The sequence below is a fragment of the Cavia porcellus genome, unplaced genomic scaffold, assembly GCF_034190915.1.
Source record: "Cavia porcellus strain 051 isolate PalLab524CR breed Dunkin Hartley unplaced genomic scaffold, mCavPor4.1 scaffold_25, whole genome shotgun sequence".
In the NCBI taxonomy this organism is placed as follows: Eukaryota; Metazoa; Chordata; class Mammalia; order Rodentia; family Caviidae; genus Cavia; species Cavia porcellus.
The window spans coordinates 46,722,382-46,750,185 of record NW_026947508.1 but is presented as its reverse complement, the minus strand read 5'-3'; the positions used below and the strand labels follow the sequence as shown (position 1 = coordinate 46,750,185).

General features: G+C 33.9%; 1 protein-coding gene across 8 annotated transcripts in view; it reads left to right on the top strand.

The window, feature by feature from the left end:
- Tut4 (terminal uridylyl transferase 4) overlaps nucleotides 1-27,804 on the top strand; it is a 136,874-nt gene that overhangs the window by 48,146 nt on the left and 60,924 nt on the right. For all 8 annotated transcript variants that reach the window (XM_063235172.1, XM_063235176.1, XM_063235170.1 and 5 more), the window contains exons 3-9: nucleotides 1,836-1,999; nucleotides 6,597-6,713; nucleotides 15,591-15,768; nucleotides 18,090-18,178; nucleotides 19,559-19,610; nucleotides 22,677-22,746; nucleotides 24,388-24,514. In XM_063235172.1, the coding sequence (XP_063091242.1) occupies nucleotides 1,836-1,999; nucleotides 6,597-6,713; nucleotides 15,591-15,768; nucleotides 18,090-18,178; nucleotides 19,559-19,610; nucleotides 22,677-22,746; nucleotides 24,388-24,514 (797 nt within the window). The remainder of the gene's footprint in view (nucleotides 1-1,835; nucleotides 2,000-6,596; nucleotides 6,714-15,590; nucleotides 15,769-18,089; nucleotides 18,179-19,558; nucleotides 19,611-22,676; nucleotides 22,747-24,387; nucleotides 24,515-27,804) is intronic.

Below are 27,804 nucleotides of genomic sequence, written 5' to 3'. Positions count from 1 at the left end.
TGTATTGCTTCTAGAAGTATATCCTTTCTTATTTTATCAAAAAATTAGAATATTCAAAGATAGAATAGATTGTCAGGGTTCCACAAGATGGCATGTGGCTTTTGAGGAGTGGAGAGATTTATTATTTACAAACATATGCCTTCTACTGGGGATGAAAACACAGGGCCTGGTACATAATAGGCAAGTGCTCTACCACTGAGCTATATCCAGTCTAAAGTGCTTTTAGAATAATTTCAAAATCTTTATATATTTTTACTAAAATACAAGCTTTAGGGCTGCAGATTTAGCTCAGGGGCATAAGCGCCTGCCTGATAAGCAGCAGGTTGTGAGTTCAATCCCTGGTACAAAAAAAAAATACACATACACATATATAGGCTTTGGCCTGGGCATTGTATAAAAACCTGAATACAAAATTAAGACCTGTTCATTAGCATCAAATAATCCAACATCTAGGAGACAGAAAAATAAAGTGTAATTTTCAGTGCCAGGGATATAACTCAGTGGCATAAATGCTTGCCTAGCAAGTACAAGGTCCTGAGTTCAATTCCCAGTAGCAAAAAAACCCAAAAAGAATAACTTTCACTACTTTGTAAATGTGAGATAATGGAAGGTGTGAAAATGTAGAAAATACCAATCTGGCTTGGAATACAGGCTGTACATAAGCTGAATTTTGTAGGGCGGGCAAATATTACTAGTTGAATTGGAAAGCTATTGATGGAAGAGGGAATAACATATTAAAGGCATTGACATTTCAGGCAGCAGTGTTAAATTCAGGAATTTGGTATGAAAGAAGTGTAAAGTGTGAGACTAGGATAAGATGTGATATCTGTGTTACACAAGCAAGTTAGCTGTATTTCTCTTAAGTTTCAATAAATTCTTCTCAGAGAAGCCTCTCCTGACTCCCATGTCTAAAGCCGGTCTCAGTTTTTTCCTTTTTTCTTTTATAGTATGTATGATAACTTAGATTTTTGGTACTGAGGATTGAACTCACGACCTAGCCCTTTTGAGGCAGGTGCTTAATGCTGCTGAGCTAAACCCTCAGTCCCTCGAATTCTTGTATTTAGTCTGTTCCTGCCTTCATGAGGGTAAAAGGGTTGAGTATAATATGCTAGGGAGTTTAGACTTAATTCTAAACTATTTGAAAACCTTTTAAATACTTTAACAGAACAACATGATTCAATTTGCCCTAAAAAAATATACAGTGGTAGGAACTACTATATGCCAGGTATATATTACTAATACTCTGGTCCAAGATGAAAATAGTCTGCATTCAGAGTAGTCCAGTTAGGAGGCAGAGATGCAAAGGAAGAATGTTAATATGATAGAGATATTTGTAAATTCAGTGAAAGTAAAGAGAAAGGGGCTTTGTGTGGGTTTGTGGTCAACTATATATAATTTATATTTATATATTTTAAAATTTATATTATGAGTGAGTTTAGTGACTAATCTTTGGGACTCAAAATATGTTTTTGATAAATTGACTTCAGAGATTCTATATCTCAGTGATATTTGTCTTTTGAAAGAAAAAGGAAGACATTTGACCTGTGAAGTAGCTTTTATGTTTGTGTGTGTATGTGTGTGTTGATCTTAATAATTGAACTCAGTGCCTTGTGGGTGGTAGCAGGTAACCTCCCACTGAGCCCACATTCCTAGGCTACTCTTGAGAAATTTGGTACCATGTGTATGTATCTTATTTTATGTATGTGTAACAACTTGTACCACCAAGGTAAATTTAAGAAATGAATGTTTTTCTGCATGTATATAAGTTGAATGTCTCCTTTTCTTTAATTTCTTAAAAATTTACTATTTTTGATGATAACTGTTTCCTTTTCTAGGGAAAGTGAAGAATGATGAATCTAATAAAGAAAATGCTTCAGAGATGGATTATTTAGAAAATGCTACTGTGATAGATGAATCTACATTGACACCTGAGCAGAGGCTAGGCTTAAAACAAGCAGAAGAACGTTTAGAAAGAGATCACATCTTTCGACTTGAAAAAGTATGCTGTGTTGTTTTAGATATTTGGAGGGAAACGTGTATTTTGTAACTTTTCCCCTAAGCATAGCTCTTGTTTTTCTTTCATTGATAAGACAGGTGTATTAATCTTTCCTTATTTCTTTTCTTTGTCTTTATTTCCCCCCTTTTTCATCTCTCCCTTTGTTTAGCAATTACATTGTGAGTCTGACTTTGTTTATTCATTGTAGGGATTAGCAGATTATGACCTACCTCCTTGTTTTGTTTTTGAATATGGTAAAATAACCTAGCCTCCTTATTTGTACAGTTATTACAATGCCATATTGCTCATTAGTTTATATATATATATATATTTTTTTTTTTTGTCTTTTTCATTTTTACCGGTACCAGGGATCGAACTCACGACCACCTGCTTACAAGGCAGGTGCTTATGCCGCTGAGCTAAATCCCCAGCCCCCTGATATTTTCAAAAAACAAAATAGTGGTTTTCTCAAAATTCACTAGAGAGATGTAAGCAAACAACAACAATAGTAGTAAGATTTGAAAATAGGATCATAAAAGAATGATAACTTGAATTGGGGTTTCAGAAATTTCAGTTTGTGAATTCTGCTTAAGGAAGTGGTATTCGAGGAGAGTTTCAAGGAAAAGCTAGTTAGGAATTAAATCTGATGGATAGGGAAAGGGCGTTTTAGGTATACATACAGTATTATGTGGCATATGTAAAGAAAATGTAGAAATATCTTCAGAAAAGTAAGCAGGGAGCGATACATAGAAATGAAGCAAGAAAAGTCAGTTTTTGGGTGAAGGAAGAGAGAGATTGGGGTGAAATGAGTATTTAATGATTGTAGGGATTGTCTAGGGTAGAAGGAAAGCTTGGGAGTAGTAGAAATACTTTATTCATTGTCCGGTTTAGACCTTCAGCAGCAACATAAAGTCATTGTGTCAGTGTCATGTGTCACTTATCCCTTTTTTCTTATACTCATTTGTTTCTCATGCCCTCCACACTTTGCTTTTAATTCATTGTATTTAGTGTTTTATCTTTGGCAACATTATACCATCATTGAGTGTTATTCTTATGATCTTTTAACTTACCAGGTCCTTATTACAGTGTTAAAGATGTAGATTTTTGCCATGTGCCAAAGAAGATATAGGTCCAAACCATTAGATCAAAAGGGTAAATTTCCCTTCAGTGAAACTTGTGTTGCCTTGAAAATATTTATGATCTCCATGCCCAGAAAACTTTATTTTAGCTTGTCTATAGATGTTTAAAGGTTAGTCTTTTTTTTTTAATTTCAAACAGGAAAAAAAAATAGTGTTTCAAAACACAACCATCGGGGAAAGGTTAGTTTGTTTAATTGTGAATAAATTATAACTGTAATAAATGTTGAAACATTTTTCATATGCTTCTACTAGTATTTCTACTAGAACTTACTAGTACTACTTCTACTGGAACTTTCTAGTGAAACTAGTAAGTTCATGATGATGAAAATGTTTTTGTTTTGTTTGATATTTTGCTTGGTAAATACTTGGTCTATAATTAGAGGTATTGAGCATAATGGTCACCTGTGTGGATTTTTGAGTCTCTTGGGTGTAGCTCTGCTACTTACGAGCTGGATAACATTAGATATGTTATATAATGCTTTAAACCTCAGTTTTTTTCATCAATAAAATAAAGTTGATAAAAAGTAACCTCATAATTTCATGGAACTATTATGAGGATTAAATAACGTAAATGATGTTTTGGCCACCAGGCCCGGTCAGTATATAGTTAACACTAAATAAGCATTAGCTGTGTGTAGAATTGAATTATTTTATTAGGGAGGATAACTTTCATTATGTTATAGATAAGGAGATAAAAGCAAGTTTCAGTGGAAGAGATTTATCAAAACTCAGTTGATTATTGTCTTAGGTTTTCTGACTCCTCATTTAATATTCTATCAAGTTTTTTTTTGAGAGGCTGGCCTCAAATTTGTGGGGAATCCTCTCGCTTCAGCCTCCCAAGTGCAGGGATTACAGGTGTGCATTCCCATATCCAGCCTTTACCAAGCTTTTCTTAACGAAACAATCTAGACATGTCCTTGTCTATTAACATTTTATAATTAAAAAATGTGTATGATTGATTTCATGACTCCTTTAGTTATACTCCATCAATACAGCTTTTATTTATTAATTTTTAATTTTTGAGATAGGTCTCTCTCTATATAACTTGCCTTGTATCCCAGGTTAGCCTCAAACTCATAAGGATCCTCTTGCCTCAGTGTCCCAATTGCTGGGATATAGGCATGTGCCACTATGCTTGTTAGTTTTAGATATTTTTGTGTAAGTTTCCAAGTCCTGAATCCAACCCTTTTTACTGCTCCACCACTCTTTTACTGTCTGTCTTCTGGACTATTACAATATGCTGATAACTGTAATCAGCTTTTCTTGAGTTTATTTGTAAGAACGAGGGCAAAAGACCTTTCTGCTAGAAAATTACTTTTTTGCTAGAAAATCTTCAGTGGGTTTCTTCACCCTTAGAATAAAAACCGAATTCTCACAAGTGCCTTCGTAATCTGGCCCCCATTATATTTTCTTCTAGTCATAATAGAGTTCGTGTATTTTTTCATGTATTTTAGGCACATTCCTGCCTTAGGGCCTGCTTTATCATTCACTCTTTTTCCTTGTTGGAAGTTCTGTTCCCAAATATCCATACATTTGCTTACGTCAGCAGCGTGTATACCAAATATCCATATAGCTGAAGCCTATGCTTCCTTTTAAATGACTTTATCAACAGGAACTTCAGTGATAACCTTACTTTTAAAAAGCAGTAACTCTTCTCCCATCTCATGTTCCTATTTGTTTGTTTGTTTATTATCTATCTTGCCACACTAAATGATAAATTCCTGCATATAGGGTTTTCCATTTGTTTTATTTACTGCTTTTTGCAGTTCCTAGAAAAATGTTTGATATACAGTGTGAGCACAAAATACTTACTAAATAAAGACATTTGTTGGGTTGCAGACTGGAGAGAGAGAGTCCTCTCCAGTGGCTTAACCTATTGTCTTAGAATTTGCTTGAAAGAAATTTTATAATAAAGAGTTGGAATGACTAGATCAAAGTAAATTTATTTTCTTGTTGCCTGGAGCAAGTTAATTAGTTTTTTTTTTTAATTTTTTTTTGTCTTTTTTATTTTTTTTTTTATCGGTACCAGGGATCGAACTCATGACCGCACACTTGCAAGGAAGGTGCTTATGCCGCTGAGCTAAATCCCCAGCCCCAGTTAATTAGTTCTTGAGGTTTAGTTCTTTGCCAGTAAAATGGAAAACCTGATGGGGTTATTGTATGGTTAATATCTGTTTTTAGAATTCTTTTTTTAAATTGTGGGGCAAGTTTCTAGCTTAAAGAAAATTGTGGGGGGTTTTTTTGTTTTTTTCCTTTTTATTGGTACCGGGGATCGAACTCACGACTGCCTGCTTGCAAGGCAGGCGCTTATGCCGCTGAGCTAAATCCCCAGCCCCTGAAAATTGTGTATTTTTAGATGAAAGATTATTTTTGTCAGGACCTGCAGCTATTGAATATTAAAGATCACTGTGAATTAAACATTGCTTAAATTTCTGTGTAAGGTATTGGAAACCATGTTACAAAATTTGGTTTTTAAGCTCTTTGCAGTTTAGCAGCTTAGTGGGACCCTGTTTCAAAAAAGTCAGCATTTATTTATTATATTTTAATATTTTTTTATTATACATTGTTGTTTTTTTCTGATACTTGGCTTTAAACCCAGTGCCTCATGCATATTGGGCAAGTATTCTATCATTAAACTATATTTTTGTCCCCCAGTATTGTTCAAACTGGTGGTAGAATATTGGCTTTGGTTTAAGATATGTATGAATTCAGTATTGTGTACTTAATGCTCTTTATCCTTGTGAAAGTTGCAAGCTTTATGAGCTTTTGTTTCTAACTCTGTAAAATGAAAATAATACCAATCTTTCGGATTACGTGGGGAATTAAAACTACAAATTGCATATTAAATAACTAGTATAATTGCTGGCACTTAGGAGGCGATCAGTAATTAATGTTTCATTATTTGAGAATGCATATGTATATAATGATGAGTTAAGTACTGTGACTAATACATCAATGTGTCAAAATTGTCATTCCCTTCAGCGTAGTTACTTCAAGATGTCATGCACTTATTCCCATGATAGTATGATTGATTTGGAGTGTTTTTAGAACTCTGCTTTTGAAAGTATCTTCCATATTTGTGATCCAATTTGAAATTCATAGTAAGGGTAAATTATTTTTTATGGTAATGAAAAAGTGAAGTTTGAAATCAGTTTTGGGGACAGTGTTGGAATAAGACTAACTAGAAAGACTGCTTTTTAAAATCTTCATTAGGTTCTGAAAGTATTATAAGAGTAGTAAATATGTTTACTATTATTAGATGTTGTTTGAAATTGGTATATAATTTCCTATGATAACTTTTAAAAAGAACAACTAGGTATGTCACAACTGATTTATTAAAAACTTACTCTTTTAGTGCTTGTTTCTATCTTGTATTTAAATAATTTCATTCTTTTGTTTTATACTCAGTAATTTACTCCTTTGTTTTCTGAAAATAATGCGTTTTAAACTTGTCTCTTTAGCGATCACCAGAATATACCAATTGCCGATATCTATGCAAACTTTGCTTAATTCACATTGAAAACATACAGGGAGCTCATAAACATATAAAAGAGAAACGACATAAGAAAAATATTTTGGTAAGTTCTTTTTTAAAAATATCTTTTTCTAGGGTAAAACTGTATCAAGTACTTTGTACCTAAAAATGAGGTGTTTTCCAGTCTTAGTATCTGACATGATAATTTGAAAACTGTGACTGCTTACCTTATCTCAAGTGATCAGGAGAGGAACTTTCTTGAGTCTAGTTTACTTATCTAGAGAAATGTTTGTTCCCTGGTTTAATACTGTCAGGTACACTTTGTCCACCCAGCCAGTATTTGTTGAATACTTGACATGCTAGGTCTAGGTAATGGTGAATGAGTCATGGTTCTTCCTTTTCTTAGAATTTCTTAGATTAGTGAATATGGCTTCAAGTGTAATGAGTCTTATTATAGGGGATAATGAGCTATGGAAATATGTAAGGTTTTTTTTTTTTTTTTTGAGACAGGGTTTTGCTGTGCAGTTCAGGCTGGCCTTAAGCTCATTTTGTAGCTCATGTTGTCCTCAAATTTGCAGAGATCCTCTTGCCTCTTATCTCCTGAGTGCTGGGATTGCAGGCATGTGTCACCATGCCCGGCTGTGCAAGGGTATTTTGCTAAGTCTAGAATAAAACTTTATTAGAGAAAGTGACATTTGAGTTGAATTTGGAAGTTGTGATATAAAGGGAAAAAGAAATAAATGTTTTACATAAAACTGCATACGTAAATATTTGTAGAGAGAAATGTGCATGGCATGTGAGGAACTGAAAGAACTTAGTTCAGACTGGAGCAAAGAACTAGTGGGAAAATGGTGTTCTGTGAAGTTGGAGATGTTTGAGCTGTGTAGTGCCTCATATAAACTTTGAACTTGGGGAATTTATATATTTGAGTTATTTGTATTAAAGGGTTTTTTTTGTGTGTATTGTTGCTGTAGATAAGAGTATTTTTTTTTTAAAGTTACGATACTAATGATGTGTAACCTCTTATCTGTTAAGTTTCAGCTCAGATACTTTTGCTGAGAATGATATCTGTCTTGATCTTTTTATCAAGTCTGGTTTAGGATACTTCTCTGTGTTCCCATAGTAGCCCTTATACCTTGATCAGAAAACCTAAAAGACTACCATCTGATTGTCTTTTTTTGTCTACTCTTCTGAAGTCTCTAATATTCTAAGAAGGCAGGTATAATTTCTTTTTAATTTGAATTGTTTTGACAGTGTCTGACACATAATGAGTTCCTTTTTTCCCCCTAAAATGAATGCATTGAAACTGTGGGTACTTAGAAATCAAAGGAATTGGCATCCTATTGTTTTTAATTAGAGATCTTAGAAGACAGTAGAACAGCAACAGGCTAATAGTTTAGGAAATAGCTGGGAATTTTGTGGAAATGTTGAAAGATGCTAATCATTAGTTTCAGGAAGCTCAGGCAATAAGTTTCCAAGCAAGAAACTTAAAAAGCAAATGATATCTGTAAACATTATAGGGTTAGGGTTAGAAAAATAGCCAGCCAACCAAAATGAAAGGCAACCTTAAAAGTAGCCATGAAGGACTTCTGCTTTTGTTGAAGTTGGAATAACAAGTGATTAGATTTACTTTCCCTTTGAAATAATGAAAAAAAAATTAAAAATAGTTTTTAGGACAAAGGATAGTCTGAATGAAATGTGATGAGAGTAATGATTGATCCAGTTTGAATGTTTCTAGAGGGAGATACACAAATATGAATTCAGTGTCACATACTTAATACTCTTGCATGCTTTTGAAATTTGAAGGGGAGCCCAGTGAGTTGCTAGAGTTGAAGAGGGAAGAGTTCAGAAACTTCAGGTTGTTTAGGGATTGCAGGACATTCTGCACAAAAAGAAATTTAGAGATCCATGCAGCACCATGCTGATTGATGCATGCATGTGAAAAAGCCTTTCTGAGGCCAAAAGGAGCTGTCTGACACAATATTGAGAGAATAGTGCCTGGTATTCACACAGGACTTTTTACTGTCTAGAATAGAAGAACCCTCTGTTATGGTTTGTGTGTAGATATCCACCCAAAAGCCTCATGCAATCACAGGTGGGGCTTTTTTCAGCGGTGGCTGAATCTAGAGTATGTGATTGATTCATGGTGCAATGTTTAGGATTAAGGGTTCTAGGATTAAGGATGGGTGATTACTGTGATAGCTTGGGTACAATGGAAGGGAGGGAAAGAAGCTTGCCTTGTGCCTTGCTTGTTTTGCTAGCAAAACGGTTTCTCCTCTGCCACCCTGTCGCCTGTGGATGAAACCTCTACAAACTGAGCTAAGTAAACCTTTCCCCTTTTCACTTTGAATGTCAGATATTTTGTCTCAGCAGTGAGAGAAAAGTAACTAAGATAACTTCATATTAACAGGGCATTGGTTACAGTACTATGAAGGATCTTGTTTCATTTTTGTGAGAATATTTTTTGTAATATTTTGTTGTAAACTACATGTGGTCTGTTTCCATATAGAAAAGTTTTAAAGGCAAAATCTACAAGGATAAATGGTTTCTAAGTATTTAATATCACTATAGAATAAATCTTAAAAATAATTATAGTCCTGGGTGTGGTGGCACAGGCCTGTAATCTCAGCACATGGGAGATTGAGGCAAGAGGATTTTGCAAGTTCAAGGCCAGCCTGGGCTACAAAATGAGTTGAAGGCCAGCCTAAACTGCACAGTGAAACTTTGTCTCAAAGAGAACCCCCTCTCCTCAAAAAATTACAGAAGTACAAAATGTATCCATCAACCTTCAAATTTATATCATTTGGCATCCATTCAAAAATGATCAAGAATTCTTGGAAGCAGGAAAATACAAACCATGATAAAGAGAAAAATTGATATATTTAAACTAACTTCAAATAAACAAAATTAGAGAAGGACATTGACAATATTACTGTATTCTTCATGTTCTAAAAATGAAATTCATAGTAAGGGTAAATTATTTTTTATGGTAATGAAAAATGGGCATGAAAAGTAAAATCTGAGATTAAAAATACATTGGGCAGGACTAACAGCAGATCACACGTTACAGAAGAAAAGGTTAGTGAATTTGAAGCCAAAGCAAGTAGAACTACCAGAATGAAATAATAGCGAGGAAAAAATGAATGAAATGAAAGAAAGAAAAGGGGGAGGGGAGAAAGAAGAAGAAAAGAAAGGGAGAACACTGAGCTAACTTTTATGTGTACTTTTTCTCTATCAGTTGTTCATAACATTGAAGAGAAGGAATACTTCTCAGTCTAAGACCCATATTTTTTCACACTAAAACTAGAAAAAGACATTATAATAAAAGAAAATCTCAGATATTCCTCATGACCATAGATGCAAAAATGTGAAACATTAATGAAAAAAAATGAACAAGTTATAACCAAATAAGGCTTTATTCCAGAAGTACAGTGCAATGTTGGTTTAATCTTTTTTTTTTCTTTTGTTGGTTAATCTTAAAAATGATCAATGTAATTTTCCTTTTTAACAAAAAACTATCAATAGATGCAAACAAACAGACAAACAAAAAGAACTTAAAAAATCCAGGTTAGGGGGCCAGGGATTTAGATCAGTGGCATAAGCGTCTGACTGGCAAATGCAAAGTCATGAGTTTGATCCCCAGTACCAAACCCCCCCCCCCCAAAAAAAAAAAAACAAGTTAAAAAACCTTTAATAAATTAACAATAGAAGGGAATGCCCTCAACATGATTGAGAACATCTACAAAAAACACTAGCATCATACTTAAGGTGAAAGACTCTGAATGCTGTCTTTAAAAGTATTCAAAAATGAAAATGATTCAGCTGTAGCATATTAGCCATTTGTATGTCATCTTTGAAGAAATCTCTGTTGAAGTCTTTTGTCTACTTTTTTTTTTTTTTTTAACTTTTGAGACAGGGTCTCGCTATGCAGTTAAGGGTGTCCTTGAGCTCACTTTGTAGCCCAGGCTGGTCTGAAACTCACAAAGATCCTCCTGCCTCAGCTTCCCAAGTGCTGGGATTACAGGCATGTGCCACACATCTAGCTCTTTGCCCATTTTTGAATTGTCTCTCTTTTCTCTTCTCTTCCCTCATGGCCTTTGCACTGAGCTATGTTCTATCCCCCTTTAGTTTTTATTTTAAGACACAGTCTTCCTAAATTGCTAAGTTGCCTGGGATGGACTTGAATTTGTGATTCTTCTGCCTTAGCCTCCCAGAGTCCTGGGATTTATAGCTATGCACTGTCACACTTGGGAAGTGGCTTGTTTTCTTGATGTTGATTTAAAGTTCCTTATATAGTCTAGATAGTGATTTGTTATCAAATACACGATTTACTAGTATTTTCTTCCATTGTATGGGTTGACTTTCTGCTGAAAGTGTGTCTTTCAATGAGCAAAAGTTTAAAATTTTCATGCAGCTCAGTTTATTTCTTTCATTGTTGTGCTTTTGTTTTTATGTTTTGTTTTTATTTTGGAGGCAGGGTATTACTATGTGGTTCAGACTAACCTCGAACTCACTGTTTAGCCTAAGCTGGCCTCAAACTCAAAGCTATCCTTGTGTGTCCACCTTCTGAGTGCTGGATTACAGCTGTGTAATCCACACCCAGTTTTGATGTGCCTTTGATGTCATATCTGAGAAATCATCAGTGAGCCCTGTGTCATGAAGTTTTTCCCTTCTGTTAGCTGCTAAGAGTTTTATGGATTTATGCCTTATTTTTTAGGTTATGGTTACCATTGAGTACATTTTTGTGTATGGTAAGAGGTATGGTCAAAAGTTTGTTTTTTGCATATGGATGTCCATTTTTCCCAGCACCATTTGTTGTGAAGACTTTCATTTTGTGTAGTGTTTTCTTTACTGAATGACTGTGACATCTTTGTGAAAAATCATTTGACTATGTAAGGAATAGTTTTTTGGCTTCCTGTTCTAGTTCATTAGTCTTCATGCCAGTACTACTCTATTTTGATAGCTCTATCTCTAGTAATTTTGAAACCAAAGTGTGAGTCTCCTTTTTGTTTTTTGTCAAGTTTATTTTTGTTACTTGGGGTCTCTTGAGATTCTATGAGAACACTGGGATTGATTTTTCTATTTCTGTAAAAAAAAATCACTGGGATTTTGATAGGGATTTTACTAAATTTTCAGATACCTTATTTTGACAATATTAAGTCTTTCAGTTTAGGAATGTGGAATATATTTCCATTTGTCTATGACTTTTTGAGCAGTGTTTTATATTTTTCATTGTATAAATGTTTTATTTTGGTTATGTAATTTCTTTAGTATTTTATTCTTTTTGAAGTTACTGTAAATGGAATTGTTCTCTTAATTTTCTTTTCAGGTTCATTGTATGTAGGAATGCAGTTGATTTTTGTGTCTTTTTGACTGTTTTTTGTAATTTGTTTTTGTAATGGGGCTTGAACTCACGACCTTGCACTTGTCATGAGGCACGTGTGCTGCTGAGCTAAATCTCTAGTCCCCATTTTTTTTTCTTTTTTCTTGTGATACTGGGGATTGAACTCTGGGTCTTTACACTGAGATACATTCCCAGTCTTTTTTCTTTTCTTTCTTTCTTTTTTTTTTTTTTTTTAACTTTTAAACTTTTTTCCATTTTTAAATTTTGACAGGATCTAGTTAAATCACCTAATTGTGATCTTCCTGCCTTAGCATTCCAGAGTGCTGGGATTACAGCCTTGAGCAACTAATCTTTCTCTCCACCTTCACATTTGAACCATTGGCCAACTTGGAAATTTTAATTTCAGGTTACTATATTTTCTGAATTTAGAAATTTGTCATTCACTTTTCCCTTCTGCTTTAAATTAAGCTACTACTTTATTTTACTGGACTATTTTTAATTTATCTTTTAACTTACCTTCCTATATTCTAGTCCATTTTTAACAGCTTAGGTTTGCTGTTTAATTGTTGTTGGTGATTTTTTTTGTATTGTCTTTTTGTCTTTTTGAGACAGGGTCTCCCTAAGAAGTTTAGGCTGGTCTTGAGCTCACTTTGTAGCCCAGTCTGGTCTTGAACTTGCAAGGATCTTCCTGCCTGAGGCTCCCAAGTGCTATAATTACAGATGGCTCTAGGTTGCTGTTTTAAAATGTTATATTGTATTACTTCCTGTTTCTGTCCATTCATTGAGTTTCCAAGTGAGAATAAGATTTCAGGTCCTAGAAAATTATACAGTATTTGATTTCCAATTAACTAATTAGTCTCATTAGTTACCCCTTTGTTACTTACCTGCAGTTAACCTGTGTCTTCAAATAGCATTAGAGGCTCTCTTAGCTTTGAGTCTTTTCTTTGGTGTTTTTACTGACTGGAAAGCTTTCTTGCAGAAATTCAAATGTCTCTCCTTCACTTCATTCCAGTCTCTGCTTAAGTGTTATGTGTTTGGCATGGCCTTCATTGTCCACACTAGTTTAATGTAATGCTACTTTTCTATCTTCCTGTAACCTTGTACCCTTTCATTTTTCTTAAACAGCAATATGTGGCATGACATATATGTATATATATCTTTTTCTTCATAGCTAGAATGTAAGTTACATAAGGATAAGGATTTCAAAAAAAAAAAAAAGGACAAGCATTTCACTGGTTGTATTTGTGAAAGTGTGTATATGACAATATCAAGAGGATATGAAGATGATCAATGATGTAAATTTTCCATGAAAATATTTGATGAAATAATAAAGGAAGTAGCATAAGCTTATGAGTAACATAAGTATATGGGTATATTCCTTGGTTGTCTTCTATGTTTTTATTTTCATGAAAATTTAACAATAGAATTCAGAGCATTTTGTTGTACTTCCTTTTTTTGTGGTACTAGGAATCTTCACATGGTTTTTGTAGCAAGTTATTCTTGCTATTTTTTTATTTAAGCATGGTGTTTTTGATTTTTTTGAGGCAAGGTCTTGCTTGAAGGCTGTCCTTGAACTCACTATGTAGCCCATACTGGCCTTGAATTGGTGGCAATCCTTTTGCCTCAGCCTCCTGGGTACTAGGATTATATGCATTTGTCACCATGCTGGCACATATGGTACTATTAATCCTTTTGACTATTTTTAAAAATAGCACTGAAATTTTAGATAATTATCCGAGACTTAGACTATAATTAAGAATTACAGAAGCTTACAAAGGTTTGACTAATGCACTATATTTGATAATTCGTCATTAAGGTTGAGGCTGGGGATAGCAAGTTCAGGTCCAGCCCAAGCAACTTAGTGAGACACTTCCTAAAAATTAAAAATAAAAGAAGGACTGTGGATATAGCTTAGTGCCACAAGCCAGGGTTTAGTCTCCTTTACTACCACTCCCCATGAAAATGTTTGACTAATCCAACTGTATTTGATAATGCTGTATCTAAGGTAAGCTTTGCCTGTGTTGAGACTGAATATGGTAACAATGAGTTAGAAATGAACAAAAGTCTTCATTTAACTGTATTTGGATGGTGGGGGAGGCAGCTAGTTCTGGTTATATGATGGAGAGCTCTGTGTCTCTAAAGTCTAGAGATAATTTCTTTTTTAAGGTCAATCCCCTTCCCTCTCCTAAGACATTATTTTTTTTTGTCTTTTTCATTTTTATCAGTACCAGGGATCGAACTCATGACTGCCTGCTTGCAAGGCAGGCGCTTATGCTACTGAGCTAAATCCCCAGCCCCCAAGACATCATTTCTTGACTGAAAATTGTTAACAGAAAATGCCTGTGACATTAAATAAATGAAATAGCTTGTAGCATTAAACAGTGAGATTGTCGATTTTCTTCTGTATATTTTCCTGTGTTTTTTGTAGATTGGTAATTTACTTTGAAAAAATAATCAGGCAGATTAATTTATAAAAGACAGGTGTGGTGCACACTTGTATTCCCAGCACTTGGGAGGCTGAGGCAGGAGGATTGCCAAAAGTTTGAGGCCAGTCTGGGTAACATAGTGAGTTCAAGACCAACCTGAACTGTATAGTGAGACCCTGTCTGGAAAAAAAAAAAAGTCACTGCCTATACAGCATACTCCCTTATTAGTTCCTTAGTTTAAATTGGCTTTCAGAGTTTTAGCAGACTAAAAGGTAATTTGAAGGTATTATCTTACCATGGGGTAAATTAATAGAGAAAAATGATTTCTAAATAGTTGGCACTACATCAGATGTGTGGAGGAGAGAGTTTAAGATCTGGCACCCTGTATGCTAGTTATATATGATTGAAATCTTTTTGCTATACTTATGAGTCTTTGTCTTTGCTGCCAGAGAAATCACCAACTTAAATTTATGGTATATTGGTTTTGAAGTAGAAGTACAGAATTTATCAGATTGTACAGTAGAACAAATTTTTAAAAATTAGTACTAAGCAGGCATGGTGACACCCGTCTATCAGGTAAATTTAAGACCTGAAGATGACATATCAAAATGAAGATTTATTGGTTTGGAATTTGAAACAAAAACTTCTGTCTGCCCCAGAACAGTAGGGCTGCAGGTTTTCATACTGGAGTAGGAGGTAGAATTTGGGCTGAGGAATGAGAAAATTGAATTATAGTTTGGGTTTTTCTGAGCAAGAATTGAAAGCTAGATTGAAAGTTAATCTGCTAAAGGTTGTGCTCAACCGGTAGCAACTGTCTATAATCCCAGCGCTCCGGGAGGTTGAGGCAGGATGATTGAAAAATTCCAGCCCACGCTGAGCAATTTATTGATCTTTTGTTTTTTTGTTTTGTTTTATTGTTTTTAAAAGCAGCTTTGTGATGTCATTTAGAGTAAAGATCCTGGGTTCAATTCCCAGTTCTAACAAAACAAAAAATAACAAAAACCAACAAAACAAAACAACTCCTTAATAGCAACTCTCATTCCTTAAATTCTGCTTCACAAAAGTGGAAGTTTCTTCTCCTTTTTTCACATCTATAGTGCAGATGTCTTATATCTGATGCATAGAACGTGAATGTTTATTTCTGTCCTTTCCTCCTAAATAAAAGGAATTAACATAGAAAATTTATTATTGTGAAACATTATACTAACAGGAAAAACAGGAAGAAAGTGAGCTTCGATCTCTGTCTCCACCTTCCTCTGCCCACTTGGCTGCTTTAAGTGTTGCAGTTGTTGAAATAGCAAAAGAACAAGGAATAACGGACGAGGACCTCAAAGCCCGGCAGGAAATTGTGGAGGAAATGTCAAAGGTTATAACAACCTTTTTGCCAGGTACAAACACATTTTATATTTAATTTTTAAAGTGACAAAACTTCTTACTGAACTGAGGTAAGTTTTAAAATTATTTTTTTTTCCCTCTTTTTAAAAGTAGATTAATATGATTGTTTAATGAATGAATGAAACATTTGAGAGGGGAAAATTGAGAATTTCATAATGAGAAAAAAGATTTTAAAATTCCAGCTATAGATAATTTTTTAAATTTTTAGATAATTTCTTAAGTAGTTAAAAGTTAACAGTTTTTCAGTATCATTGACTTCTGAATGGACTTCTAAAAATTATATTCTTTTTAATATAAATGTTTAAACCAATCACTAAATAAAATTCATATTACTTGATGGTAGGAAAAACTGAGCATAATAAGGACTTTAAAGAGCTTATTTGATGCAAGAGATTATCAAGGCACATTTATTTTAGGCATTTATGTGTAAAGTGTTTATGTATAAAGTATTTGCTTGCCTTTTTATGTATCACGTATTTGCTTGCTTATGTGTGTCAATAAAGAGTTAAGCAAATGCATTTTAAATAAGATTTATTTTTTATCACTAAAAGGATTTTCTATAGTTTCCTGTCTAGTCATTGTGATACTCATAAGAAGTAAAATAGAAGTGGATAAATGGAAAATAATTATTTCATTTCTTTATAATGTGGTTTTCTACCTTAATCATACATTGAATCATAATTGAACTTATGTATAAAATAATTCAATATTATAATAGATACCCGTTTTTATGATTTTAATGACTCAGGCATTTTGCAAGTTTGAAAAGTAAATTTTTATATGTGGAGCTGTGAATGAGCTTTAAAAAATGAGTAAAACTTTTTTTTTTGATGTGATACTCCTTATTCTTTTTTTTAAAGAGAATAAAACCCAACAAAACAAAATAGTAAAACCAGTCAACACAAAACAATGAAAATGGTACAGAACTTTGATAATAATAGGCAGGATAACAGACAATAATGGCTACCATAATTATATATATCTTGTTATCTTCATAATAGTTGTCCATTTTATCACACGTAGTAAAATCAAGTAAAAGCAGAATAAAGCCAATCAAAACAGATCATTGAATAAAAAAGACAATAAATTGGAACAAAACAAAACAGTGAGAGAACAGTATTTGGATTTCAGGAACTACTATCACTCTCCTAATAGATGCTCAGACTACTGGCCTTGGGACTGCAAAGTTTATCAAACAATACAAGCGTTTAGTTGTTTTTGTACCTCAGTTGCTATCAACTCAGTCTGTCACTTATGGGGATTGGAAAGGCTTCTCAATTCTCAGCCCACATACGTCAGCTCACAGGAAGGGTGAACTGACTTCTGTCTTCCTGGGCCCCTCTGGTTTCCACGGCTTATTGGAAAAGTGAACTGGCTTCTTGAAGTGCTCCTCTCAGACTCAGCACAGCTTCTGCTAATTCATGGGAGGGACGAACTGGCTTCTCTCTTCCTGGACACTGCATGCTTTAAAATAAGCAAAACTTGAGCTGGAGTGTAGCTCAGCATTAGTGTGTTTGCCCTGGCATACACCAGGCCTTGGGTTCAACCCTCATTATTCTCTTGCAAAAATCTCAGTCCCAGTCATGCATACTATTTTTAACTTGCCCTCTGATGAGAGATCCTTTAAAAAGTGTGCCTTGTTATGATTTCTGAAATACAATATTTGTCTAAGAAAGGTGTATAGATGTGTAGGTAAGTGTACCTATTTAATTTTCCTGTGAATTTTTGAAAGCTCTAAAGGATTTTGTGTTTTATGTTTGCATCAGTTGGGTTGGCTTTATTTTGTTTTTGTTGTTGTTGGTTTTTGAGGCAGGATCTCACTATGTAATTCAGACTGACCTTGAACTCACTATGTAGCCCCGGCTGGCCTTGAACTCATGGCACACTCCTGCCTCAGCCTCTCAAGTGCTGGGATTATTGGCATGCTCCACCAAGCCTGGCACTTCTTGGTTATTTTTAAACAACACTTACATTGACTGTCTGATCCTTCCCCATTCAAAGTATTATATAACAGAATTATCTATAAATAAATAAGTTTGTGACAATAGCTGTAGCCATTTGTTACCATTATATATTGAACTATAAACATAGTCTCAGTTATTCCTAAATGAACTTTCATGAGTAATTTCTCTTCTCTGGTTTTATATTCCATTATTGGGAAACTTTAATATATCAGTTAGGAAAGGTACAATTCTTCTGTAGTCATGGTATTAGCACAAAAGGCAAAGAACTGAAGTATATTTTCCTTCTGCTTTTTAAAAAAGTTCATATATTTGTGCATAATTTCATGCATTGTATTTTTCCTGTATTCCAGAATGTTCCCTTAGGTTGTATGGCTCGTCTTTGACTAAGTTTGCTCTGAAAAGTAGTGATGTGAATATAGATATAAAATTTCCTTCCACGGTGAGTGATTGTGAAAGAACCGGTAATTTTAATGGATAATCTTTTAAGAAAAGGATAGGAAAATCTTAACTCTCTGGCGTATAGAGAAGTTGAAAAGGGAGTGAAAAATGCTTAAAGTTGAGCATATTGAATGGTTACTGGTTTTTAGTAAGCAGTACAGAAAGTGGAAAGAGTTTTAAAACTAGACATCGAGGTTCACATCTTGACTGCAAAGAGCAAGTTACATTACTCTTTGGGTCTCAAGTTTCCACATTTCCAAAACAAAGTAATTTTTATGTTAAAAGAAGTTATATGTAAGTAGAGATACAAAAAGATACTGTGTGTGTGTGTGTGTGTGTGTGTGTGTGTGTGTGTGTATGTATGGTATATAGAACCTGATACAAGGTAGGTATACTCAGTAAGCAGTAGCAGTTATCTTGAGCAGTAGTATCAGTATTGTTTAGTACTCTTAACATTACTTACTTAATGCCAGAAGACATTTAATTAAAATTTTATGTTTAATATGTATATGTATGTATATGTATATTAAAAACAGTTATAGTTATACTACTGAATTCTCTGAGTTTACTGAAGAGAAAGATTTGTACTGGACAATTGAATACAGTTGAATACAGCTGTCTTGTGCTTGGGGTGAATGATTTGGGGATGACAATGTGCATTGTTATCCCTGATAATACTTTAAAATTTTGTTGTAGTTTTTTTTCCTTTTTTTCTTTCTCTTTATCTAGGAATAAAATGGATTTGAAAAATAATTTTATGTTTAGTTTTTAAATATAGGTTTATGATTCAAAGATGTTTGATTTGTGTGAAAATTTGGTATTTTATTTTCTAATCTGAAATCTTTATAGTAAATATTACTAGGTAATTTGAAGAAGCATCAAAGCATACTTTAAACATTTGACAAGCTTTTTCATAAAGTAGTATTTTACTCTAAATCTTTTGACCAAGGTGCCAGTTGTCTATATTCTTTAAAATTCTTATCTCAAAGCTTCTTTCTTACAGTCATTTGGTTAACTTGTTTCTTTTTTAGTTGGTTTGCAGTAACATTTTAGAATCTTTTCTCAGTATAATAGAACCAATTTTTGGTTTAATAACCTATTTTAGGTGTATTTTAAAATAATAAATACATTTACTTTATTTCTTTAAATGAATTTGTGACATAAAAGGTAAAAACATTGTTTTCTTAATTATTTTAAAAATCATTCTGGGAATTTAGCTCAGTGGCACAACTGCCTGCCTGGCAAACATGAGGTCATGGGTTCAATCTCCGTTACAAAAAGAAAAAAAGACGATAATTTAATAAAATTTCGTCCTGATAATATGCTACTTATACTTTATACTTATACAATAATATGTTGATTTAATTTTAAACTTTTTTAGATGAATCATCCAGATCTTCTGATACAAGTGCTAGGAATTTTAAAAAAAAGTGGTGAGTTTCTTTTCTTTTAAATTTGTTTTTCTAAACATGCATTTCGTTTATAACAAATTAAAACTATTAGTGTGTTTGAGTGATTGTATTACATATGGATAGATATTAATATATATTTGCTTAATAGATGTATTAAAATATAATTTACATGTCAGGCCAAAGATTCTGTATTAAATTGATACATAAAAAACCTGCATCTTAGGTAATTTAAAAAGTATTTCCTGTGAATTTAGTATTCTTCCCTTACTTACATTTTTATGTTCTATGGTTTTGCTTTCTGTATTTTGAATTAACTAGGTTAAATTATGCACACAACAGAGAATATAGCACATTCACTGACTTGTATCACATTATGGTCTTAATAAAGTATTTATTAGTTATTGCTAATATCTTATTGTGCCTTAATTTATAAATTAAACTTTTCAAGGGTGTGTGTGAATAGCTAAAAACTCAAATTTATAAGGTTAAGTCAGATATTCACGGGGGTGGGGGAAGTGTCTTAATGTCTCCTGTGGCTAAGGGAGACTATTATATTGGTTAAATATGTTTTTCCTACTTAACTTACAGTGATAGTAACCCCTGAATCATACTCAAGTTTTTCAGATGTGCTTTGTCTAGATTACTTCTATAAACAGAACATTCTCATTGGTAAAAATGCTTTCAAATAAAAACTTTAAAAAATAGTAATGTCACAGACAAACCCCCAGGTCAGATCCAGGTTATGTCTTGCAATCTGTAAGATTATTTTCTTGGTTTTTATTTACTGGTTCTTTACGCTCCTCTCTTTTTTTCACTACCTCCTTTTTCCATTCCTTTTCCCTCCTCTTCTGTTTCCTTTTTTCATTATTTATTCTAGGGCTATAACCCAGGCCCTCCAAGGGCTGTATTTCTGTGTTAACAAAATAAATGCTCAAGATCTGGATCCAGACTTTTTTCTTTTTGTCTTTTTGAGACAGGTTCTCACTATGCAGTTTAGGCTGGCATTGAGCTCACTTTGTAGTCCAGGCTGGTTTCGAACTCTCAGTGATCCTCCTGCCTCAGCCTCCCATGTGCTGGAATTATAGGCAGGCGCCATCACGCTTGGCTGGATCCAGACTTTCAGGCACAGATTTTGATTTTGCTAGTTACTGGTTGTGTGTCTTTTGTCAAATTATTTCAGGGTTAATACTTTCTATTAACTATAAAATGGCAGTAGTATAGTATTTTCATGATGGGGTTACTGTGAGGATAAAATGAGAATTAAGCCATTTCTTTCAGTGTCAATTTGAACCTTTTTTTCTTTGTATCTCTCTCTTCACTTGTTATTTTTCACCTTCTTCTGGGCCATTTTCTGGGAAAATTAGTTTTAAGGAATGTATTTGGTATAATTTACCTATAAACTTGTCTTAATACAGTTTTGTTTGTTTCTAATTGCACAAAAATTTATACAGTATCTAAGTCTGGTGGCACACACCGATAGTCCCAACACTTAGGAGGCTAAAGCAAGAGGATCCACATGAGTTCAAGGCCCTCCTGAACTAAAGAGCAAGACGTTGTCTCAAAAAACCAAAACAAACACACAAAAAATACACTTAAAAAGTATATTTCAGATAAGTGGTAATCATACCTTTTACCTCTTCACACTTTACTATTTTTGTAACTTAGTATATCTTTTCTGCTAAAGTACAGTAGATCATCTTAAGTTGCATGATATAGGTTCATTAAACCCAGTTTAAAATTTTTCTTGTACGACATCGTAATTAAGCCTTATTTGCAGGTTTTGTTTTATATGTGTGTGCCAAGTCCCTCCTCAAGCTGTTTGTGTCTTATTCATTGTCCTTTGTGCATAAAGAAATCTAAGACATATGTCCTCACAATTTTTGAAATAATTATTCCAGCTGATACTAGTGAGAGCTTTTCTTTGACTTTAAAATGAAATAATATTAATTCATCTGTTTATATTTAAATTAGACATTGGTGGCATTGAACTTGAAGTTAGAGAAATGTGCTTCATTCGCTTAGTCTGTCTTTAACAGCAGTCTTTTCATTAACAAAAAATGAGATCAGCAGAGTTAGCTTCCTCTTACAAGGGTAATTTAAAAGAAGTAAATTGAAAAGTTGATTCTCATTGTGTGACTGTTGTGGAAATAGCTCTCAGAAGTAAGTGATGTTACTTTCTTTGCAGTATCTATGAAGTTTTAACAATCTTTATATACTTACTTAGACTCAAAATTTTAGGCATGTGTGAGAAAAGAATTTATTTGTCGAAGATACCCCATCTTCTGCATTGGACTTCAGAGGCAGCCAAAGCAAGGCTTTCATCTCTGCTCTTGCAGGACTGGTGCCCGTAGGGCCAAGGATTTAGCTCAGCAGCATAAGCGCCTGCCTGTCAAGCTCTAGTTGTGAGTTCGGTCTCCGGTACAAAAATAGTGGTGCCCGTACCACAGAAGAGACATATTCAAATTGAGAAACTTTGTATTTTTATTCCTCACAAGAGTCCCTCCCCTCATCTCTCATGGCCTGGTAGCCCTATTCACAGTCTTCTCTCTTGGTGTGTGCCTGTTATTTCGTCTTCCTCTCTGTTTCCTTTTTGCCCCTTCCTCCCTCTGCATTTCTTTTGCAGTTATTTATGGCCTTTTAGCTTCCCAGGATTGTAACATAGAACACTTGTTTAGCAATTAATTATCTTTTACCTCAGAACCTTATCTCTGGTGTGAGTCTTTTTACATCCTGCATGTCCTTGTCTTTGAGCTGACCCAGGCAGTTTTTGGAATAAAGGCTTTTTAGAATGGTTAATGAAATAAAGAACAATTAAAACATTTTTACCTCTTAGAGGATATTAAGACATTTAAAGGTAATTGTAATTTTCAGACAGTAGTCGTAGTTGCACCTGTTGTTCATTGATACACAGTAGATCATACCAAGAGAGGTAAGAGATTGTTTTGGATTGTTACTCACCATGAGAAGAATAAATCATCCCACAAAAATGAGAGTGATTTTTTTAAAGAAGGAAATTATTATTGTTTACTATAGAGTAAATACTCTGGAAGTATTGACGTCAGCTTGTTTTTGTTTTTCTCTTATTAGTATTATATGTAGATGTGGAATCTGATTTTCATGCTAAAGTTCCTGTTGTGATCTGCAAAGATCGGAAAAGGTTGGTAAAAATGAAGAGAAAGTAAAATATTAAAAAAAAAAACAAAAACTAGAAGCCAGGTGTGATGGCGCATACCTGTAACCCCAGCACTCGGGAGGCTGAGACAGGAGGATCATCATAAATTCCAGGCCAGCCTGGGCTACAAAGTGAGTTCAAGGCCAGCCTGAACTGCATAGTGAGACCCTGTCTCAAAAAGACCCCCCCAAAAAATAATTAGCAGCAAACTTCTCCAAGAGAGAAAATTGTTTAGATTTCTTCTTAGGTTAATGTGACTACAGTAGTTTATGTTAATTAAAAATAGGAAGTTTATCAAATACCTATGAAATAGAACACCAGAAGTAAAAATAGAAATAAAATTACTAGACAGGTAGGTAGAACACTGCAAGTGAAACATTTTTTTCCCTCAAGTTCATTCATTTACTCAAAAGTACTGAGCATTTACTTATAGGTAGGTTTACGTTGTTCTAGGGATACAGAGATAAACATGAAATACCTCTTTTGTTAAGGATCTCACGGTACTTAGAATCTAGTTTTTGGTTTACTGAAATTGTGAATGAGGCATTGAAGATTAATTTTAATTTTCTAGTCAGATATCTATAGAACCAAAAAGGACAAAGTATCTTTTAAAAATGAAACTAAAATAGAGCTTTTTGAGATTATTGTAGAAGACATGGAAAGAATACAAAAGTGGTAAAATGTTCTTTCATTTGCTTATTAGCCTGTTGTTTTTTCTACATTTTAAGATTATTGTATTTTTATTGAAAGGTAGAAGAGTATGGAGATCTAGTTTAACTTTCTTTGTAAATTAGGAAATTGAAACTCCAAGGGTTTAAGCATTTGTTCAAATTCATTTCATTTAGGGGAAAACTAGAGTTGCAGTGGAGGCAGTCTGACTTTTAATTGTTTTTTACCACATTATATCAGATTACTTCTGTGTGGCAGCTTACGCGCATTCTTCCTCTGCCTCCAGAATATCTCCATTATACTTTCTTTATTTCATTTAATGTAGCACCTATGTTTGCTTACATATAAACATGACTTGTGGGTTAATAAGTAAATCTTTTCTAATCTTTAATTGGAAAATAACATAAAATAACATACACAGTTTGGATAAGAGAAAGAAAGTTGAGCTATAGGTAGTCAGTTTAGTATTTTGTTTTTTCATTTGCAAAGCAAAAATAATGAAGTGGAAAGTATATTGTACTGACATTGAAGAGATTGATGGGCTGTCTCTCAAAAATTGAATTTTAGCCAGGTGTGGTGGTACACACCAGTAATACCAGCACTTGAGAGGCTGAGGCAGGAGTATCACCACGAGTTCAAGGCCAGTTTGCACTACGGAGTGAGGCCCTGCCTATCAAAAAAAAAAAAAAAAAAAAAAGATTCTTAGTGCTGCTTGTGACATTTATTTCTTGTGAACTTAAATGCTGTGTGTTTGAAATACATTTATGAAGTAAATGTAAAGCGATCTTTAGAATTGTAATATATAATTTTCAGTTTGCTCCAATTGTTAAAACATTTGATTTTACTATGACTTTTTGGATCTTAAAATATAGTGATTAGAAAGAGAGCCACAGATTTGAAGTATTTTGATTTTTTAGTGTATTAATATAGTGTAATTGGTTTCTTTCTCATTCACAGTGGTTTACTTTGTAGAGTGAGTGCGGGAAATGATACAGCATGTCTCACTACTGATTTACTTGCTGCTCTTGGCAAAATGGAACCTGTCTTTACTCCTTTGGTTTTAGCCTTTCGTTACTGGGCTAAGGTAAGTGGGACAAAAGGAAAGATACTTAATCATCAGTAGAAATTGGGCTTTTGGGGCTGGGGATTTAGCTCAGCGGCATAAGCGTCTGCCTTGCAAGCAGGTAGTCGTGAGTTCGATCCCCGGTACCGATAAAAAGGAAAAAGACAAAAAAAAAAAAAAAAAAAAAAGAAATTGGGTTTTTTCTTGTACTGACCAGTAACACAAATTGTAACATGTTGGACAAAATAGTTGTTTACCACAAAGAAAGTAGTATGATTTCTGCTTTATGTTCATGAAATAAAGTTTTATAAAAATAAAATATTTTTCCTTCTTTATGAGGGGTTACATTCCAAGACCCCCAGAGAGTGCCTGAAACAGTTAGGAAGTGTTAGCCTTACATGTATTATGTTTTTTCTTCTCTATATGTATCTGTATAAAGTTTAACATAGATAAGATTTCTAAGAGACCAATAGCAACAATAATAAAATAGAACAATTATAAAAATATAATTTAATAAAAGTTATTTTAGCTTTATAAATTGTTTACTTCTGGAATTTACTATATAGTATTTATGTACTGCTAAGCCAGGCATGGTGGCACAGGAAGCTGAGGAAGGAGGATGGCAAGATTGAGGCCATACTAGGTTATATGGCAAGACCTTATCTCCCCTCCTCCTCAAACCTTTTGAGTTAGTGTTGTCTGGGTAATTGAAACTGTAGAAAATGAAAGTAAACTATAGATAAGGAGGACTTCTATGTAGATTTATTGATGTATTTTAGGATTAGTGTTCCACTTTATTTTTTACTGTGTAAGTTTTGTTTTGTGTTTTAATAATGAGGCCCAAATTATCAGTGTCATTTATATTACAGCTACAAAGTTGTAAAATGATATGTAAGTTAAGGTTCTTTTGTTTCTATTTTTTTTTGTTTTTTGGTTTTTATATCTGAGTATTACTTTCTTTTCTGTGTAACTTAAAGCAATTTTGTTTGGGCAACAGCTGAGGATTAGTTACCTGAGTTCCCCAAAAATTTGTATTACTAAAGGTTATAGATTCTTTTATTTCCTCTGGTATGTGGTTAGGAAGAAGTAGTGATAATTTCCAGTGTCAGTCTGAATGACCAGAAAGATACATGATCATTTGTTAGACACTTCATGAGTAAATTTTCAATTTTATGCAAAGATGACTGTTTATCTTAATCTCTATTTTAGATATTATAGATAGAGTGGTAACCTCCGAGCAAAAGCTGCCAAAGCCTTTGGAATTTTTTGTCTAAATTGATAAGAGGATTGTCCCATCTTGGGACTGCAACAGTTACCTAAAGGAAGAGTAAAGAAAGCTTCAGGTTGGGGGATCTTTATATTTAGGGCTTTGTTTTTGTTGTTCCTTTTTAAAGAGTGCTCTGGTAACAGGCATCCAGAGTAGAATTAACCTTTTTACTTTTCTTTCCTACATCTTCATTCACATTTTACCTTTTCAGAGTTTCCTTCATCCTGTTTTTCTTGCCTTTACCTTGCTTTACTTTTTTTATAGCACTTATTACTGCTTGCATGCATATATATGTTTGCAGTCTGTTTTCTTCCATAAGATTATATGCTCTCGAAAGGGCGAGAATTTTTTTTTTTTTTTTTTTTTTGGTACTAGGCATCAAACTTACAACTTTGTGCTTGCCAGGCAGGTGCTTATGCCACTGAACTAAATCCCCAGCCCAAAGCAGAGATTTTAACATGTTATTTATTCACTGCTGGTCCCCTGTGCCTCTTATTTTACTTTGTCAGCACTTAATAAGTACCCAACAAATATTTGTTGAATAATCAATCCAATTTCTTCAAAAGAGAGACCGTTAACCTTTGTGAGTGGGGTCAGTAAACTAGATTGTAGGAGGGTGATCCTTATTTACTCTTTTCATGCTTTAAGCCTCCCACAATACCTAGCACACTATAGGAACTCAATACAGTGAAAATGTAATAAACCAAATAAGTAAATGCAATAAGTCATTTTAAAATTTCAAATTGGGGTTTTCTTTTTTTCTCTGGGGTAAAGAGAGTTGCTAAATCTTTTATGTGATTTTGAACAAGGTATGTCATGTATTTGTCTTCCATTTTTCCACCTGGAGAGATTATTTTGAAAATGCTGTGGAGAGTGAGGCATGGTGATACATGCCTGTCAAATTCAGCACTGTGGGAGGCTGATGCAGAAGAATTCAAAATTTAAGCCCAGCCTGGAGAATTTAGCAACTTCTTAGCAAGACTCTGACTCAAAATAACAGCAATAATAAAAAAGGGTTGGTGATACAGCTCAATGTGACAGCCTGGATTCAACCTCTCCCAGACCAAACAACAACAATAACAATAAAACCTGGAGATAATTTATGAGAATATACTTTAGGCTTTACAGTAGTTACAAATATAAAAGATGAAATAGTATATAGCTTTTTCTGTATTACTACTTTCTTAATAGCGCCCTGATTTCTTGTCATGAAATTATGGCAGTTTTCTCACAGGTATTTTTTAACTCAGTAAAATACGTAAACTCTGTTAGGAGACAATAAATGCTATCCAAATAAGATATTTTTATTTTTTAAAGAAGGTAACTTTATAGACTTTGTTTTCTACTGTGGCTTTTAGAAAGGAAAGGTTGCTTCATATTGTATTGACAATTACTACATACTGAGTGTACACATGCCAGTCATTGTGGGACACTACAAACATGTATTGCAAAGCTGACTACAAAGTGGTTTCTTCCTGTTTCCAGTATGGTAATGTGCCTCATTTTCGGCAGTTCTGTAAGTTGGAAAGGCCTTTTTGTTCTTATGGATTACATTTATCAGTTTATTATAACAAACCTAGAAATAATTCCTGGTATATTTTTTTTTTACTGAAAGAGTGCTGTGTTCTGTTTGTTTTGTTGTGGTATACTAGAGATTGAACCCAGGGCTAGGCCTGCACTCTGAGTTTATTCCCTCCCTTCTTTATTTTATTTTGAAACAGATTTTGGCAGTGTTGTCCAGACTAACCTGGACTTGCCTCAGCCTTCTGAGTAGCTGGGATTATAGGTGTGTGCCAATCTCTGTGGTTGAGGTTTTTTTGAAGAATATCTTTGTTTTTTTTGAAGTTATAATATACATTAAGCAGTAAAACACAGATTTCCATGATTTGGGGTTCAGAAAACTATTTATTTATTTGACAAAGTACGTAGTTCAGGCTGATCTTGAACTCATTGTGTATCCCAGGCTGGCTTCCAAGTTACGGTGATCCTTTTTTCTCAGCCTCCCAAGTGCTGGGATTACAGGCATGTACCTCCATCCCGGTCT